At 54.7% G+C, this 18929-nt stretch overlaps 6 protein-coding genes across 6 annotated transcripts; 3 read left to right on the forward strand and 3 right to left on the reverse strand.

Annotated features, from left to right (window-relative positions):
* Nucleotides 1-29: 29 nt before the first annotated feature.
* On the reverse strand, nt 30-2530 carry SNOG_02454 (hypothetical protein; the record flags this gene model as incomplete). Its single annotated transcript, XM_001793007.1, has 2 exons — nt 30-1932; nt 1968-2530. The coding sequence occupies 2 exons, from the start codon at nt 2528-2530 to the stop codon at nt 30-32; spliced, it is 2466 nt and encodes an 821-aa protein (XP_001793059.1).
* Nucleotides 2531-3001: 471 nt separating this feature from the next.
* Nucleotides 3002-5335, reverse strand: SNOG_02455 (hypothetical protein; the record flags this gene model as incomplete). The annotated part of the gene is made up of 1 exon (XM_001793008.1): nt 3002-5335. The coding sequence occupies one exon, from the start codon at nt 5333-5335 to the stop codon at nt 3002-3004; it is 2334 nt and encodes a 777-aa protein (XP_001793060.1).
* A 1397-nt stretch (nt 5336-6732) lies between these two features.
* SNOG_02456 (hypothetical protein) lies at nt 6733-8888 on the reverse strand (the record flags this gene model as incomplete). Its single annotated transcript, XM_001793009.1, has 6 exons — nt 6733-7063; nt 7111-7173; nt 7413-7427; nt 7496-7796; nt 7875-8118; nt 8549-8888. 6 exons carry the CDS (start codon nt 8886-8888, stop codon nt 6938-6940), a joined length of 1089 nt encoding a protein of 362 aa, XP_001793061.1. The 3' UTR covers nt 6733-6937.
* Nucleotides 8889-10206: 1318 nt separating this feature from the next.
* Nucleotides 10207-12811, forward strand: SNOG_02457 (hypothetical protein; the record flags this gene model as incomplete). The annotated part of the gene is made up of 2 exons (XM_001793010.1): nt 10207-12409; nt 12450-12811. 2 exons carry the CDS (start codon nt 10207-10209, stop codon nt 12809-12811), a joined length of 2565 nt encoding a protein of 854 aa, XP_001793062.1.
* A 402-nt stretch (nt 12812-13213) lies between these two features.
* On the forward strand, nt 13214-14640 carry SNOG_02458 (hypothetical protein; the record flags this gene model as incomplete). The annotated part of the gene is made up of 5 exons (XM_001793011.1): nt 13214-13317; nt 13442-13575; nt 13628-13722; nt 13774-14305; nt 14356-14640. The coding sequence occupies 5 exons, from the start codon at nt 13214-13216 to the stop codon at nt 14502-14504; spliced, it is 1014 nt and encodes a 337-aa protein (XP_001793063.1). The 3' UTR covers nt 14505-14640.
* A 610-nt stretch (nt 14641-15250) lies between these two features.
* SNOG_02459 (hypothetical protein) lies at nt 15251-18408 on the forward strand (the record flags this gene model as incomplete). Its single annotated transcript, XM_001793012.1, has 2 exons — nt 15251-17298; nt 17349-18408. The coding sequence occupies 2 exons, from the start codon at nt 15251-15253 to the stop codon at nt 18406-18408; spliced, it is 3108 nt and encodes a 1035-aa protein (XP_001793064.1).
* Between the last annotated feature and the right edge of the window lie 521 nt (nt 18409-18929).

Here is an 18929-nt window from a genome sequence, read left to right on the forward strand (position 1 = left end):
TAAGATAGCCTGTACTTTGTGGTGTATCCTTATCGCCCACCCATAAACTCGGGCTTATACGCCCTGACACCCCCAGCCTTCATCAGTTCCCGCAACGCCATGGTTGCGTACTGACTACTCGCCAACTGCAGCGTGATGACAACAGCAAGCTTCTTCTCGCCCTCCACATCTACCTCCCCTTCCTCCCCGCCCAGCTCACCCTGCCCGCGTAACCGCTGCATGTCCGTGACGACAAACTGCTCGTCGGGCTTCACATACTCGTGCACCTGGAACTCGAGCGGCTTCAGCGGCTTCGCGAGGAACTTGCGATACCCGCCGCTGAGACTGACCTCGCGCCATCCGCGGCGCATATCCATCGGATCAAGCTTCCCACCCTTGTCGCTCGCCATGAAGCTCTTGTAAAACGCACCGATGTCGTTTTGCGGGTACTCGACATCGTACCCGGGCTGCGGGAGCACGACGTCCCAAACCGTATACAAGCCCGACGCAGCCTCGTCCGCCGTCAGCGCGCGCGCACGCTCAAAGTCCTGGGCGCCGGCGTTGGCATTCTCGCTACCGGTGGGGTTGATGACGACTTCGCCGTTGTCGTCAATGTCGCGGGCCTGCGGGGCGGGAGCGGATGAGGGGACTTTGTCTTTGTGTTCGTTGACGAGCACCAAGTCGCCGGGGATGACTTTGTCGGCATGCAGGGCCCAGCGGTGGCCGGCGACGACGTTCCAGACTAGCGATTGGTAGGCGTGGACGTACATGAGGCGAAGCGTGCGGGGGATGGTCATGAGCGCGCCCTGCCAGTCAGACTTGCGGTCGTGCTGGCCGTTGCGCGAGTTGCGCGAATTCAGGTGTTGGATTATGTTGCGCTCGGCTGTGAATTTTCGGGGGAGGAGGTCCAGGGCGGGGCCGCCTTTGCCTTCAGTGCGCCAGAGATGGAGGGCTTTGGCGCGGTTGCGGTCGTCTTGCGAGACGAGGATTGTGGAGTCTTCTGGGAGGGTGCCTTCTGCGGCGGCGAGGGCGACATCGGAGTATGCGAGGATGTCGTCGACTGCGCCTTTGAGATCGTCCTGGAGCATTTTGCAACCGATGGCGTCGGTGCTGGCGGCGAAGGATCCAAAGCGCTGAAGACCATAGTAGTTGATAAAACCCTTCTCCGAGAAGTCTTCAATGGCCTTGCGCACAACAGTGTCGGCCAGTTGCCGTCGCTGGGCAAAGTCAAGACCTTCTTCGTTCTGGAAGTGGCAGTCGCGTAGTGTGATGGTGAACTCGTTTCCTTTGAGGTCGCCCAGAGTCAGGTTGTAGGGCTCGTACTTCCAGTCTCCAATAGCGGCATTGTATAGGATCTTGTTGAAGCTGTACATGCGCTCAGCTGTCTGGCGCTTTACGCAGACACGCTGGACAGTGCAAGCTCGCCTGTCCTTGGTTCCTGCGAAGCCAAATGCTTTTGAACCTCCACCGAGCTTGCTGCCCAGAAAGCCCACAATCTCCATGGTGTCCTTGTTCTCCTTGTATAGGCTGAAGTGTAGGTATTCTCCGCCGAGCTCTTCCCACTGCTGGCCTTTGCCTCTTGACAGACCGTCGCCTCGCTCTCGACCACCACCACCATTCTTGTTCTTGCCTTTGCGTTCTGCCGGTGGCGTCGCCTTGATCCGCAATGACTGGTCCTCCTCCATAGAGCTCTCGAGCAGATTGGGAAATATGCGACGTAGCGCCTGATGGGCTTGTGTGCGCTTCTCCTTGTCGGATATGGGTGGTGCTATAACAGCCTTGAAGTCCTTTGCTTTCCGCTGTTCGCGTCTCCGAATTTGCCCGACGAGTTTGACGATCTGGTTCGTCGTGTCTTCACCGAATATGTCGTGTAGGGTACTGCGATCTTCATCTGCAAGCTGGATGCTATCAGTAACGCTCAGACGAAGCTTGCAGTAATTCTCACCTCGACCTCTGGCTCTGGTTTCGCCTCCTCTTCCTTCACTTGCACCTCTTTCTCAACCGCTGGTACAATCACAGTCTCTTCCTGCGCAGGCGCATCTTCAGTCTTCGTCACGGCCTCCTGCACGTCCACCATCCTCGCATCACCATTCTCCTCCTCAACCACCAACTTGCCCACCCCATTCTGCGCACTATTCCCATTCTCCTTCACCTGCCTCGCATCGCCCTTCTTCTCCCTTCTCGGCACATCCGTACTCTTCAGATGCAGCACCTGCCCATCCAGCCCGATCTCATTGACCAAAAAATCCGTGTACCGCTGCTTCAACACGCCCGTGAACCCCAGATTGTCCGGGCACACGTATTCGGTTATGCCGGCGCGCACTTCGCGCTCGAGATCGGCGTCAATGGCAGATACTGGAGCTGTGGGCGCAGCTTGTAGGGCTTGCGGAGCTTGCGTAGAGAGCGAGGGAGCGCTGTTGTCGTCGAGACGAGCGCGTTTTGCGGGTCGCGCAGACTCATCGGCGTGATCTGACATATTTTCGGTTTCGGAGACGTGGTGCGGAGGTTTGGCGCTGCGTAGGTGCACAGGAAGGTTGTCTTTTGTGGACATGTTAGCGGGGGCAGTTTTTCGCGAACTGACTCGGGTGCGTAGACCCTGGTTGTGTGGAGGGGTGGATGGGTAAGAGGAGAACTTTTCGAAAAACAGTAATAGAAAAAGTTATCAATGGCCTCGTATCACTACACAGTCAAGATATGTCATACGAGAGATTGCACACGGTGTTATGATAACTTGATCATTTGTATCTGTTCTACTCCAGCTCACTCAATCCATCCCAGCCCTGCGCAAGCCATGCCCAAAACCCAGACGCCTCCACCAGGGGTATATTGTTATGCTCGTTACTTGTCGTGTTGTCTGAGCGAGTGTCTGTAGTTCGATATCGACAGGAAGATGAAAGGAAAAAAGTGTTACATGCTATAAAAGTGGTCCTCCATGATGGCAGGAAAGAATTGAAAATGTTTCTATGAGATAGTGCAAACGCCAGGTTCGTATGCAGCGGTCGCCTCTACAGGGCTAGACCATTTATGCCTGAGCGAAGATGGCAACGGTGGCGCAGAAGTTAGAACGGTTGTCCTTGTCCTTGAGCAGACCCTTGCCACCCGACGTGATCATGTTGACCGATGCCTTGGAGCTGAGCCCGAAGATGTTGACGTTGGTCGAATCCTCAATCTGGTTCATGTGCTCCTGGCAGTTCTGGTTGGCGACACAGTCCTGCGAGTAGTTGTCGAAGAACGAGTAGGTTCCGGAGCCGTAGTTCCAGATGCTGGTGCTGTTGATGATACGAACAGCCCAGGCAGCCTTGAGATCGGTCATGTCAGGGTCGAAGTACTTATCGTTCTTCTTGAAGGGTACCGTCGGCAGGGGGTTGGGCTGGTAGTAAGGTGTCTCGGTCTGGATGGCACCGTACCAGATGTCCTTGGCACCCTGGAACTGGTACTGCGACATCTGAGAGTGCTCGGAAGCAGTGCCGACAAGCCAGACGGGGCCCTGGGACTCGACGAGCATACCACGACCGTTGTAGATGTCGATCTGGGAGAAATCCTTCTCGTCGAGCTCGTGATCGGCGGTCCACAGCCAAACATTCTCAAAGTAACCATTGGAGTTCTTGGTGATGTGGAGCTGCATGAAGGAACCTATACACTCTGGGTTGGGTTCGTGCTGGGCGGTAGGGTTCTTCTTGCATGTTGTAGACTGGAGCTTGGTACCGGCGAAACCTCCAACACGGAAGTGAACGTCCCAGAGACCGGCCTTGCCAGCAGCAGCGTTGATGTTCCACTCCATCAAGATACCGCCGGGGGCAGGGCCTTGAGTGGTGATGATGGCGTCAGACATCTCGAAGCTGCCCTTGTCACCGCTCTTCTTGCCGACACGGAAACCAGGTTGAGGGTCGTCCATGTTGCCAAAGAACTTGCCGGTGATCATGAACATGGTGTAGATCTCACCAACAATCTTGATGTTCTTCTCGGCAGGGATGTCGATGGTCTTTGTGATGAGGTATGCACCGTGGTCGGCGTGGAGGATCTGGCCATCTTGGAGACCGTCGATGGCGGCTTGAATGGCATCAGTGTCATCAGTCTTACCGTCACCTTTTGCGCCCTTGGCTTTGAGGCTGACGAACTTGTCGACCGAGACGTTCTCGTACTGGGGCTTGCTGCGCTCGAACCAACCGTTGTTGCCGAGGAGGCTCTGAGGCTTCTCAGGAGCACCGTTGACATCGCCCTGAATACGACCGGCGGCAGCCTGACCGGCGGCCATGGCGTTACCCTGGGCCCAAGTAGCGACCTTCTTGTTGCCCGGAAGGAGAGCCTCACCAGCGATATTCTGGACGGCAGTGGCGCAACCCTCAAAGTCGACGTTGTCGATGATGAGACTACCACCAGTGTGGGGAATGCTGTCCTGAGTGAAGGAAGTGTTGACACCGATAGGAGTACCAGTGAACTTGCTGTCGAGGAGTAGGACGGATCCGACAGTCTGATTGGTGGGGCTGTTAGCCATGTCGAGACCAAGCTTGCAGTTGTTGATGAAGATGCTCTTGAGGGTCCATAGCCAGTTCCAGTTCATGAAGATGGCGGTGCCGCAGTCGTTGAAGGTCAGGTTGCGGGTGGTGAACTGCTGGGAACCGAGAAAAGCACCAATAGCACCACCGTTGAAGGTCAGGTCAGACATGAAACCACCGGAGCCGTTGTCTTGAAAGATACCCTTCTGGTCCTTGCCAGCGTCACCCTTGGCCATTTCAAAACGGATGTTTTGGAGCGAAGTGGCCTGGGAGACTTGCCAGTGGATACCAGCGGCAGCCTTGGTCTGGGAAATGTCGATGACGAAGTTGCGAACCTGGCGGTAGAAGTTGTTCTGGTTAGTGTACCAGTTGGCGCCATTGCCACCCTCGATGTAAGGGTCGGCATCGATCAAGCCCATGCCCTTAAAGTCGGCCGAAGCCTTCAGAGTGGGCAGGTTGGTAGCATCGCCGACAAATTGGGTGTAATAGTACTGGATGATGGGCTTGCTGATCAAGTAGGTACCGGCGGGGAAGTAGATGATGGCGGGAGTGTTAGTCGACGAGTCGCACTTCAGGCCACAGCGGTCGCCAGAGGCGATGATCTCGTTGATGATATCAGTGTCATCACTGACACCGTCACCCTTGGCACCGAGTTCCTTGACGTTGCGGAAGACCTGGTAGTTTGCGGGAGTGGGGTTGAAGGGGGCTTGACCTGATCGCTTGATGCTCTCAAACCAATAGCCAGAGGCGCCGGCCTGCGGTGTCTCTGGCGCTTGGGCTACAGGCGCGGCTGCCGAGGGAGTTGCGGAGAGGAGGACGCGCAGCGTCAGAAGGAGCGCTCCAGCGCTGAAAGCAACCATGATGGCTGTGCGGGTGTTGATGCGGGGTGTAGAAAAACGTCCAAGAAATGCTGGGTATCGCTGAAAGAGGGACTGTCAGTTGCCTGCAAAAGACAGAGTATGCCGTAGTCGAAGATTTGTTGGGTAGTTGCGCGGGGAATGTAATGATCGTGCTTGGTTGATATGCGGATCACTGGAGCAACGGTGTTTGTGCAGAAGAAAGGTTGCGAAAGTTATGACAAAGCTTTTAAACAGCAAATGAATGACTGGCACAATGAGAATTGAAGGCACACAATGGTGCAAATTGGAGCTGACTGCGAGCCTGCGTGAAGAGCACAATAGAGGGAAGGGCACATTGTTATACAGAATAAGGGACCAGGGACTCACAATGCTAGTAGTAACGTCGCGCCAATCAAGTCTATCAGAGCTCCGTGTTTCGAATCGCAGGTAGCCGGGTTGCACCTTTCGCTGTGCCGTGTTCGACTCATTGCCACCAGCTTCATATACACCTTCAATTCCGCTCTTCACATAGTGACACGCCGCGTCATTCACCACCACATCATCCCCAACCACAGTCTCAAATTCACTCAGTAAGCCCTCATTCTCTCCCGCCTCGTGGTGAAGCCCGGTGGCCGCGTCTGCTGGCCACATTCTTCGCCTCCTTGTGGTGGACCGCGCAAGGGTTCCGGAATGTGGATCTGTGTAAGTCGAACACCGGAAGATTACCCAGGGTCGCGCGCCTACAGGGTGAGCCACACCTGTCTTGAGAAAGTCTCCTTCCGAGAATGAAACAGCAGAGCGACGTCGACCTGTCGTGGTGGTTGATAGCCTGACGTTGGCGCAAGGCGCTCGGATTTAGCAGGCCCCCTGCAAGGGTTTGGTTGGCCACGCCACAAGCGACATTGATCATCCGAAACAGATATAAAACGGCATCCAATCGCGCGCCTGTGAGTGGCTGCTCGCGAGATTCACCCAGGGCCAGCGCTTCAAAAAGCAAGCCATCGCTGTTCGATAGGGAAAGAGGCTCGTACGCTGCGGGCCGGCGAGGATCGTGCTTGGGCGACTTGCTAAATGAGTCTTCCTGTCTCCACTTCATGCGTAGCGATGGCCAAAAAGTCGCCATGTCCGCGTTCGTGCGACCTCGCAGGCGGCCACGGCAATTAGTTGCGTCCTGCACGGCAAGGACGGCGGCCATGCATGCGGCCAGCACAAAGGATAAAATTCACTTTTGTTTGACGCGCCTTGTAGAACATTTCACACTGTGATAGAAGCCAGGACCCATCGATCGGCCAATAAGCCGCTCACCAACGGCACATGGAGTCTGATCCGGGGTTCGGCTGTTGCAAAGTTTTATGAGAGGGGTCGCGAGGGCCACGTCGAAACATTATGCTTAAACCACGACGATCACGAGTGGCCAATTGGGCTGCGAAGAGACGATTCGTTTGTTCTAGCCCTGCGGCAGATTACCCTTGTTGAGAATGCTCAGGAGCCGATCAAGGGAAGCTTGGTTGTTTGCACGTGAGTGCGGACATCTCCCTTTGTGGCGATTGTAAGCATGGCATTGCCTGGCATATGAGGCTGCGTGTTTCGACCTCTGGACTCCGAGCCGTGATAATTGCAGGCCTACCAATAGTCTTTCGCTTCAGTTGCCACCGGTTTGGAAACATGCTCGTAACTTTCGTCTTGCATCTTGCTAATAACTGCGCCTAGGCGCGATATGCCCTCCGCGAGCATGTCTTCGTCTTCCCACTGATGCAAGGTTAGGGTCTTGTATCATCGACATGTCGGATGCTTACAGCGAAACATAGTCTTATGTCGTTCCTGAATGATGTGCCAGGATGAGCCGTGTCTCCAGGAACCTGTATTATCTGTGAGAAACATGCTCGTCTCGATATTACCTATTATCAACTACGATGGAACGCGACCAGGGTGTCAGAGCGGGAAGCCCATTCAATAGCCCAAAGTTATACACAGGCCATTGCCGTCGAATTTGAAACGCAGCGATACTGTGTTCACGTTCAGGGTATCAGTTCGGCGGAAAGACCCTGTGTATTTTCTCGTAGCTGACAACATGCAGTGAAACAAGGGACAGACTTACTTCAAAAATATCGCCCTGTGTACAGAATCTGTCAGCCGACCCTGTGACCGGGACCCGGAAGCGGTTGCGCGTTTTGTACTCACCTGTGCAACCACAACGTTTTCTTCGTCCTTTGCGCGTTGTGCGAGTGCTGCGCCGTCGACCGAATCTGGTAGCGTCAACCAGATGAAGTAGCCGCCGACGACGTTTCTGTCAGTCTGCGGCAAGCGGACACCGAGTGGGATTAGATCTTTGTTGATGATCTCGATCATCTTCCGATACCTCTTGCAATACGTCGGTTGCAGTGTGTAGTATACGAAGCGCTGAAGCTCTCCGGTCTCGAGTGTTTCGGCCACAAAGCAGGCTGTCAGCTGACTAGGGGCGCCACCCGATCGACTTGAGCCTCTGTGGGACATCAGCTATCGTGCTTGGGATGAGCTACTGCTGTCTTGCGTTCCAGGTGCCGTCGGTAGGGCTGCTTACGTCTGCGACACTCCATATGCCAGTTTCGTCGTTCCCTCGCACCAGCCTGTTCGCAGACCGGGGCCACATATCTTAGAAAAGCTTCCATTCGACACCGCATTCCCAAATCCATCCGCGCCTTTCCTCTCAGCGCCGCCATCAAGGTAACGGTCGATATCGACTATGCGAGGCATGACCGCCTTTTCCAGCGACATTGACGGAGAGGTAAGACTCGATGGCCATTGCAGGAAATCGTAGACATCATCTGTAATAATTAGGGCATCATAATCCCTTGCCAGTCTCACTAACGCCTGGCGCCTACGGAGACTCATTGTTTTGAAGCTAGGGTTCGAGAAAGTTGGGACAGCGTAAATAACGTGCTTATAGATCTTGCTCCATGGTCGTGGGAATTTGAATTTCTGGTCGAGTGGTTAGTATGTGGACACTAGCTTGAACTAGGTACAGCTCCCATGAGCTGTGTGTAGTGAGGCTCAGTCCTTGCGCATCGCTGAAAGCCAGTCTGCACTTTTCAGACTACCATGACCGAGTTCTTTTGGCTACTACTGCATCTTGTTGTTGATGTATGTGGAATGACTGGAATTTACAAAGGATGAAGTTGAGAGGCATTGCTCAGATGATAGAAGCACAGAAAGACACAGTTCACCGAGAGTTGAGACCTACCGGTTCGTTGTTACCATTCGCTTTAGCTTGGTCTTCGCTTTTCTTAATCTCTTGACGCAGATACTCAATATCAATACCTTCGTCGTCCTCTGGGACGGCACGAAGTTTCTTCTGGAAACCAGCGTCCTCGAAGATGCGGAACGACAGCATGTACGCCGGGGCCACGATCCAAACATTCCGCGTAAAGCCTGGATCGGAGAACACTTGAAGCAAACAAGCCATGTTCTGCGAGGCACCGCCAGTAATGCAGATACGATCCTCGGTGATAGCCTCAGCGGGCTGATAGAAGCTCGTCAGCCATTGTGAAACGTTCTTCAGCAGTCGCGGGTCGCCGGGGTCCGGCCCGTAGCACATGGCGGGATACGCGATGGTCTTATTCTTGAGCACATTGTGAGTTGCTTTATCGAGCAGCTGAGTAGGAAGTAGTGAAGTGTTGGGCCATCTGATTGCATTAGCAGATGTGGTCAGGAGGTGCTTCAGAAACTATTGGGCCGCGTAATGTATCCAAAGGATTTGTGGCACGTTGACCGGACAGTGGCATGGAGCATCGCAGCCCAGGTGCTGACAGACTACCTTACCCTCTGAGAAGATTGATGAGCTTCTTCGAGCTCGTCGTTGATCCGACGGCATCTGAGAATGCACCCATAGTTGCTTTCTGCTCGGCAGTATTTTCGAGCCCGGATGTATTGGGCAGTTATTGAGTGCTGATCGAGCCCCACTTCCAAGAGTTTGGGAAGGGTCCGATACGATTACGATGTGGGTGGCTCGTGTCAAGGCGATCAGGCGCAAGTAAAACGGCGCTTCGACAGCAAGGCCTTGAAAAGCTTCAGCCTATTTCGGACAAGGTGCTGCGAGACTCGAGGTGAGTTGTTGCAACTTGTTGGCAAGCCACCTGTCAAATCTGTTGGAAGGTGCGTCTGCATTTGGCACCCCTGTCAATACCCACGCGCGGAGGTACACATGGAAGTACGTCATCCTTCGCTAAACTTGACTTCTCCAGAGGTGCATTTCAGCTTCACGCTCGTACAAACGGCGGTTGGGCGTAAAGTGCTCAAGTATTTACTACAGCTGAGATGCTGTGTACGATTGCGAATGCCAGATGAGGACCTCGAAACGGCTGGTCAGCAGAACATAGCGGCATGGCATGGATGCGTGCCGAGTCCCTGGCGGGTCGCTGCGCAGTTACGAGGCGCAGGTCCCAGCCGGTCTCCTGTCGGAGCTATCATTGCCTGCACGAGGAGCCAAAGCACTCTTTGGTCCAGATCTGTGCCAATGAGCCACCGAAGGTAGCGGGTGAACGAGCTAGGGTCAGCACTTTTTGCGTGGCAACCTTGCGAATCGTCATAGGCTGGGGCAGGTCATTCCCTACAGAGCACTAGCATGGCTCGCCTTTTTGTCGCAGATTCACTGCCCGCCGGACATGCGACGGATCAGTGGGCCAAATATAGACCTGATGGTCCTGCTAGTTTTCTCAAACGTAACATCCAACTCAGCACCAGTGCAACCTTGCCAGAGCTCAACCCTACATTGCGCGCCGTTGCCGTTTGCTCAACTGTGCTGTCTTGTAAAACCCACTGTCCAGCACGCGAGACCCTGTTATATTGTGCAAGGATATGAGCGACATTTGCTGAATCCCTCCTTCCAAGCCTTGAACGTACAAAACCACAACACAATGTTGGGAGACAAGAAGAAGTCGACCCATCGGCTTTCGGGCCTGTTCTCGAAATCGACCTCGGAGACTGATTCGACCACCACCAAATCGACGACATCGTCGGATTCGACCGGCCGGCTTACGAAAGTGCGGAACCGACTGTCTTCGGCCACCCACCTCGCACCAGAATATCCTGCACCAGCGTCTCCGCAAGCTCCGCGTCATTCGTCTCTCCAGAATCCCACTATTCAGCCAGTCGACTCCTCAGATTTCGCAGCAGCCTTCGCGCCTCTTGAGCCCCCTCCACCTCTTACAGTCCCCGGCGGATCTCGTAATGCATCGCCTTCAGGGAGAGGGAGTCGGCCAGGCACGCCGGGCGGGGACTCTTCTGCTGGCGAGGGCAATCTGAAAAAGCTGAGGCGGAAAAGCAGATTATTTGGTGGCAGCCAGGCGGACTTGGTAGGAGGCGCAACGGCAGCGTCCGACCAGCCGCTCGCTTGGATCGTGGGCCATAAGGGCAAAGTGCCATACAACCTGGCCATGTTGCTGAGCGGAGAAAAGGTACCCGAACTTTGGGATGAACAAGGCGACACCCTAGTCTACCTCTTTCCGCGCACGTCGAACAAGGGCCCCTCCTTCCGCATCGACTCCTCCGTATACGCCACATCGCGACTGCTCACCCAGCTCGTCCACGGCAGCCTATATTCTGATGCTGGTGTAGCGAGCCCACAGGAATCGACGCCATCATCGCGGCGCGTTTCGCGTGAGGTGTACGGGCAGTCCCGGCCAGCATCTCCCGACCAGAGCCTCGTCGGAAGCTCCGACGACTCGAAAGGCTCGAGGGTGCTAAGCGACGCAACCGAGGATGACCACTCGGAGAAGCACATGTATGTGCCCATCGCACTCAGCTCAGATAGCGCTTTCACTCCCCAGCACGAGCTGCACCTGAGCCCCAAGGACATCGACATCCTTGTTACATATCGCAACTTTTTCGCCTTCCTCATCGGACAATCGCTCGTGGCTACCCAGCGGCACTCGGACATCTTCGACATCTTCCTTCGCATCAGCGATATACTTCAGCACTACGCATTTTCAAATGTTGACGGTTCGAGCTATGGCGAAGTCGCAGCTTCGAGCTTTGATTGCTACGTCGAGGAGCTAAACTTGGCCGACGTGCGGCATAGCCGGGAGAAGACTATTGAGGCCATCGTGCTTGGCGAGAAGATGCGATCCATGGCGCTCTACACCGAAGGCTTTGTGCACGCGTCTGGCAAACTCGAGAGCGTCAAGAACCTGCAGTCGCCCAAGTTTGAGATGATCAGCCACAAGACCGCGACCAGACTTGCAAGAGCCGCGATGGATCTGGAAAACCGCGAAGCTACTATCAACTTGAAACTGAAGGACTTTGAGTTTCCCGCTATCTTTTCTGGCATCATGAATAGCGCCATGGCCGAGGAGGGAAAGACGATGAACTTCAAGAAGTGGCGAGTTGCGTTCAACAACGCTAGGACTTTTACCATCGACTATTACAAGACGAAGTACGGTTCGTGGCTGCCAAAGGCGAAGTCAAAGAAGAATGATCTCACGACAAGCGGTCTCAATCGGCTGGTGCTTCTCGACATCTACCGTGACATGTCCAGCCTATACGACCTTCTTGTAGACCGTGCCAACCTCACAAATCGTACTGCAGATGGCTTCATAGCTGAGGACGAAGGCACGACCTATGAGGATATTGTGCGCCGAGCAATGCGGAAAGTTCTCAGCGAGTACGACCGTAGCACGCCACCTGTGCAACCACCGATTCCATTCGACCTACCAATCTATCCTACGTCTGAAAACACACGCACCGGCGATGCGAAGAAGGATGCAAAAGCTCGGGCTAAGAAGCTGTCGAAGGATCAGGTGCTGAAGTTCTTGAAGGGTTCCCACAATATCGACGCGGAGCAGCAAACACCATTCTTGGAAGCATTCCGGCATTTCGAGTACAAACAGGCCTCTGGTGCCAACATGGATGACTTGTGGGACCTGCGCAGCGGCCAATGGCTCTTCCTCTACGCCGTCATTCAGTCGCTACCAATGTTGGTCATCGACGCTCCTGGAGTTCGATACACCCAGGGCGTCGAATATTTCCTTTGCCAGGTTCCTCGCAGCGGCGTGCCCTGGGGTCGCGAAGACACAGCACGAACGCGAACATGGTTCGGTGTGGGAGGTGGTGGTCAGGGTGGTAAGCTTACCTACCGATGTCGTCGAAAACGGTGTCGAAGGTGTCTTCCGACGATCGCATTGCTGGAAGAAAGCTCAAGAGTGGGCAGCCAACGACACTCTCCTCAATGCCGCGATGCAAGAACTCGATGTGAATGCCGCCCCACTGCCAGCACCACCTGGGCTTCTGGACCCGTCGGCCGCTACTGCTCGATCTCGATCAGGCAGCCCAGTCTCCGATAACAGGCGACAGAGTGTCATGATGCTTGGCCTCGAAGCCCTGCCTCTACCTCCTGGCATCGCGCCCCCAACTGCCGCTTCTTCATCGAGGCCAGCATCGAGCAGCGATCCCAGCAAGACTTTTGACGCGATTCTTGGAACCAGCGCCACGCCTCCTTCCAAGGACAAGAAGAAGAAGAGATGAGCTGTGAAGGATTTATTGGTTAATGATGATGGAAAAGTGCCTGGATATTGCATGTTGAAACGGCCTATCGCATTTGTTTGCTGCATTTAAGCCTGCGTCAGCGGCCATTTTTTTTGAATTTGAGTTGTTGCATGTTTGCATAATTGCAAAGCGTAGAAGGAACTACGCGATAGACATGAATGAGCGTTGTATGAGGATAGCACCGCTAATAGTGAATGAAGAAGAGTTGCTTATCGACTTTATCGTGTCGCGTCCCTGTGCTTCGGGCCGAGTTCGCTGGCCGCCCGCGATCCGATATCGTACTTTTGTTCTTGCCCACACGAGCTCCAATTATGACTGCCAGCAAGCTTTCGTGAGCTCGCAGCAATTTCCGCTGCTTCTCCGTCTCTTTGTTGCGCAAAGATGACGTCCTCCCTCCCAGGCAACCGCGACCTGCCAGTCTCCCAGTACGACCTCAGCACGTACTGGGGCCGCGTGCAGCAATCGGCCACCATATCAGATCCCAGGTGAGACAGCTGCGCAGACACATTGAATGATTCCCTGTGCGCTGGAGGTGGTGAGTGCCACAACGATTGGCTCTTCAAATCTCAATACTGTTGCAGGGTCAATTGCTAACTATGCGCTTCACAGAACACTGTTCACGTCATCAGCTGGCCTCGAAAATGCCAAAGAACTCGTTACCGCGTATAAGACGGGCAAGATACGGGATATGACACCAGAACTATGGCTGGCGAAGAAGACAATAGACTCTACGCTGCATCCTGGTACGAGTCCTCTTGCACGAGGTCCTATGGGAAACGAACTGATCGTGTTTAGATACAGGACAGCCTGTCTTCATGCCCTTTCGCATGTCCTGCTTTGTGCTTTCCAACCTGGTTGTCACAGCTGGTATGCTCACGCCAGGACTCGGTGTAAGCAAGAAGCGACCCAACATGAGAGGAATGAATGTTAACGTGTAACAGACGGCAGGAACACTTGGATGGCAAATCACCAACCAATCGCTCAATGTGGGCATCAATTTCTCGAACGCGAATAAATCAACGCCGCTGCCCACGTCCACTATCGTCAAATCATACTTCACCGCCGTGACAGCCTCATGCGGTGTTGCGCTGGGCTTGAACGCTCTTGTGCCCCGGCTGAAGAGCCTCTCGCCCAATGCGAAAATGGTAGCTGGTCGCCTGGTCCCCTTCGCAGCCGTCGCCAGCGCAGGTGTGCTTAACGTCTTCCTCATGCGCGGCGAAGAGATCCGCCAGGGCATCGACGTCTTCCCCGTCCTGACCGAAGACGAGAAGCAAAAAGTCGAAAGCGGCGAGCTCGAATACAAATCACTGGGCCGTAGCAAAAAGGCAGCCACACTCGCAGTCGGAGAGACCGCAATCAGTCGCGTGCTGAACGCGACACCGATCATGGTGCTGCCGCCCTTGGTTCTGGTCAGGTTGCAGAAGACAGATTGGCTTAAGCAGAGGCCGAGAATGGTGACGCCGGTCAACTTGGGTGAGTTGGGGAAGTTTTGGGGCCGATTCGCGCAAGCTAATGTCAGGCAGGACTCATTCTCACGACATCCATCTTCGCACTGCCGCTTGCGCTGGCTGCGTTCCCGCAGAGACAGGCAGTGGGTGCCAAGACGCTGGAGCCTGAATTTCATGCGAAGGGTGGGAAGGATGGGATGGTGGAGTTTAACCGTGGTATCTAGTGGGTGGTGTCATGTGCGAGTAGAGTATAACCCACGGTTCTACTGATGGGTGCAATGGACGGGGCAGACGTGAGCGTGAAGCCTCCAGTCCTGCTACTATTTGCAGCCCCAGATGAAATCATTTGACTTTGCTAGCAGTATGCACGTGTCTACTGAATCTGTAGTGTGCAACTACATTTGATCTCACAAACAAATTACGTCGGTGATTTGCAATGATCCTGTATAATGGTGGAAGGAGGCCATGAAAGAAAGACGGAAGACGGAGAAATGCGGCTTCTCATTGGTCAGGATGCGCAATTCATACTTGCACGCTGCACACAAGACGGAAGCCTGGTGATGAGATAAGAACACATTACGTTCGATGCTGTGGCCTCTCTAGGCATCAATGAATGCAGGTCGAGCGTTGATGGGGCGTTTCAAGTATCGTGGTCTGGCGTCGAGCCCGCGACGTCAATGTGGCCTTTGTGAGCCAAAGAGCCAGGTGTCGAATTTAAGCCTCGAATCATTTAAGCTCCACCCACGCCGAGACGATTCACGACTTGTCGTTTCTGTTCCACAACACGTGTGAAGATTGTCTCTCACATTCTGCTCTCTGGGATAGATTCCCCTTCCCTTCTTTTCTCCACCGCATTGCCCTCGACCTTCGACCTTCGACCTTCGTCTCACCCCGCAAAGTCGGCGACTTCCCCACACTACGCACGCAGGTACCCGCACAACTCACCACGTTGCGCATACCGACACACAACATGGCGCCTCCCGGCCGTCGGAGAGCACAGCTCTCGCCCGCTACGATGCTCCTCGGGCTCTTCTTGCTCTTCTCGTCGACCGCCTCGGCCGCATCTGCAGTTCTGGGCGTGGACCTGGGCACCGAATACATCAAAGCCGCGCTCGTCAAGCCTGGTGTTCCGCTCGAAATTGTCCTCACCAAGGACTCGAAACGTAAAGAGACGTCCGCTGTGGCATTCAAGCCCTCAAAGAGCGGACCTCTACCCGCCGGTTCATACCCGGAGCGTTTCTACGGCGGCGACGCCATCGCCCTACAGGCGCGATTCCCCGCAGATGTATACCCAAACCTGAAGCACCTCCTTGGAGTGCCGCTTGACAGCGACATCGTCGGTGTGTACAAGGAGCGATACCCTGCACTCGATGTTGTATCTACAGAGAACCGCAAGACAGTCAGCTTCAACGACGCCTCATTCGCTGCTGGCTCAGAGAAGCCTTTCTCCGTCGAGGAGCTGCTGGCCATGGAATTGAAGAACGTACGGGAGAACGCAAAGGCGCTGGCAGGCAAGGGCTACGATGTCCAGGACGTCGTCTTCACCGTCCCGCCCTTCTACACCGTTGCCGAGAGGCGCGCGCTCGAAGTTGCCGCACGACTGGCTGGCATGAAGGTCCTCAGCGTCGTCTCGGACAGCTTGGCTGTTGGTATCAACTACGCGGTTAGCAGGACCTTCCCGGACATCACAAAGAAAGGCAAGGCTGAGATCAACATGGTCTTCGACATGGGCGCTGGATCAACCTCTGCCACCGTTCTCCAGTTCGCTGGCAGGAGCGTCAAGGACGTCGGCAAGCGCAACAAGACCATCCAAGAGGTTCAGGTTCTTGGTGTTGGCTGGGACAAGACCCTTGGAGGTGACGCTCTCAACTCGCTCATTGTCGACGACATTGTCTCCACCTTCGTTGCCCTCCCGGGTGCGAAGAGCGCATCCATCACCGCCGAGCAGGTCAAGGGCCATGGACGCACGGCTGCGAAGCTGTTCAAGGAGGCCGAGCGCATCCGTCAAGTTCTGAGCGCCAACAGCGAGACGTCTGCATTCTTCGAGGGTCTTTACGAAGATGTCGATCTCCGCTACAAGCTCTCGCGCGCCACTCTCGAGAAGCTCACCTCTGATTTCGCTGCCAGGGTCGACGTGCCCATCGAGAACGCGCTCAAGGCCGCTGGCTTGACCTGGAAGGACATCGATTCGGTCATTGTTCACGGAGGCGCAACACGTACTCCCTTCGTCCAGAACCGCCTTGAGAAGCTCGCAACCAAAGCCAAGATCCGAGCCAACGTCAACTCCGATGAGGCTGCTGTATTCGGTGCCGCCTTCAAGGCTGCGGGCCTCAGCCCGTCCTTCCGCGTAAAGGAGATTCGTGACATCGACACTCAGGGTTTTGAACATGGTATCCAGTACAAGTTCAACCTCAAGGACCGCGACCAGAAAATCTTCACGCCTAACACCAAGCTGGGCGTGACAAAGGATCTGCCTTTCCAGATGATGGGCGAGTTCGAATTTGAAATCTACCAGTCAATTCCGGGTGCCAAGGGCGCTGTCAAGGAGCCTGTTCTCCACTTCCAGAGCGGTAACCTCACAAGGGTTGTCACCAGGATGATTGACGATCAAAAGTGCGACCGCGACTCATTCAACAACTACGTTCAGGTCAGGTTAAGCCCTATCACCGGTACCCCAGAGGTACTGTCCGCATGGGTGACTTGCGAGACTGAGTCTGTGGACGCCAAGGGTGGTATCGTTGATGGTGTTAAGAACTTGTTTGGTATGGGCGGCAAGAAGGACCAGGAGCCACTGAAGGATGGTGAGAGCGCCGAGGAGTCGTCTTCGTCTTCCAAGGCATCTAAGTCCACCAAGTCTGGCAAGTCTTCTTCGTCCTCTTCTTCGGCAGCGGCTGAGAGCAGTGATGCTGCCGATGCTGAGCCAAAGAGGAAGCTTGTCAGGTCTGCCATCACGTACGACGTCAAGCAGCTCGGCTACGAGAAGCACCCTCGCAAGGAATTGAAGAGAATGCATGACAGGTAAGATATGGACGACGATTTTTGTATGATCAGCAGCTAACATCATGTAGACTCGCTGCGTTCGACCACTCAGACAAGTCTCGTCGTGTACGCGAGGAGGTTCTGAACTCTCTCGAGGCCTTCACCTACCGCGCTCGCGACTATCTTGAGGACGAATCCTTCATTGGAGCTTCCGTTCCCGCTGTCCGAACCACACTGGAAGAGAAGCTCAGTGCTGCCTCTGACTGGCTCTACTCTGAGGGCACTGAAGCCGGCGAGAAGGAGCTCAAGGCCAAGCTGAAGGAGCTCGAAGACATTGTCAACCCTGTTCTCAAGCGCAAGACTGAGGCTATCAAGCGCCCCGACGCCATCAAGGAGCTCAAGGACACCATCGCCCATATCCAGGAGGTCTCACAACTTGTCGACAGCCAGATCAAGACTCAAATACACGAGAGCTCTAAGAGCAGCGAAGCCGTTGCAGCCGCCTCCAAATCATCTGCCACCCCTTCTCCCTCCACCAAAGACGAGCTTGACGAGCTCGAGGAAGGTGACGTCTCTTCCTCCGCCGAACCCGCCGAGCCCGAGATCACCGAAGTCCCCACCATCTACACCGAAGACGACCTAAAGAAGGTGCAAGACACCATCGCCTCGTCGCAGAAATGGCTCGAAGAGAACGAAGCCAAGCAAGCCAAACTCGGCCCCACCGACGACCCAGCCTTCACCGTCAAAGACCTCCAAGCCGAGAAGAAGCGCATCGACGACGTCGTCATGGACATGATGATGAAGAAGATGCGCCACTTCAAGCCCCCCGGCCAACAAAAGCCCAAAGCCTCCAGCAAGCCCAAGCCCAAGAAGGCTAAGAAGCCCGCGGCGCCGAAGAAAGACGCCGGCGAGGCTCCTACCGACGAGGAACTCCAGGAGGCGCTGAAGAAGGCTGGCGTTGACTCGGATAAGATCAAGTTGAAGAACTTTGGCCACAAGGATTCGATGACGGATGAGATGGGCCGGAAGCTGAAGAAACTCAATATCGATGAGGATTCGAGCGAGGAGGATATTTTGAGGGCGATTGATGACTTGACCAAGGAGCAGGGGGAGAAGGAGAAGGAGGGAGAGAAGCATGATGAGTTGTGAGTGAGGGCGGTGAAGGGCCACTTAGATGGAGTGTGTATATGAATTGCAAGTGTGAAGCATCTTTTTTTTTGGGAGTCTTTAGAACATGTGTGCGGGAGAATCAAGAATACGATCAAAACTTATAGGATTTCGTACGGGTGGGAGTGTGATAATGATGTTGCATGCGCACAGCCCGAGATCAAACCCTCAGTGACCAGGGCTTTCATCGAGGCTAATTTGCATAAGCGTCACGATACTGGAGCTAGTTGCTAGATATAAGAGATGCTGAATAACTTGCTACGAAGTCCTTGCATGCTGTTTCATCATCTTCGGCGGGCTTGTAGATGAACGACATGACATGGCCCACGCCACATCCGTCGCAGCCATAGACAATGACCCTGTCCCTAACGCATAGCGGCAAAACAAGTACAGCGTCGCAGCATCGTCCATTTCGCTCAGATATTAAAAAGGCTTTCTTTCCATTAGTCTCGCGCGCGCTCACGCCCCGCGTGTGTAAACGCGATTTCCAAAGGAGCAAAACA

Source organism: Parastagonospora nodorum, assembly GCF_000146915.1.
Source record: "Parastagonospora nodorum SN15 chromosome Unknown scaffold_3, whole genome shotgun sequence".
NCBI classification, from domain to species: domain Eukaryota; kingdom Fungi; phylum Ascomycota; class Dothideomycetes; order Pleosporales; family Phaeosphaeriaceae; genus Parastagonospora; species Parastagonospora nodorum.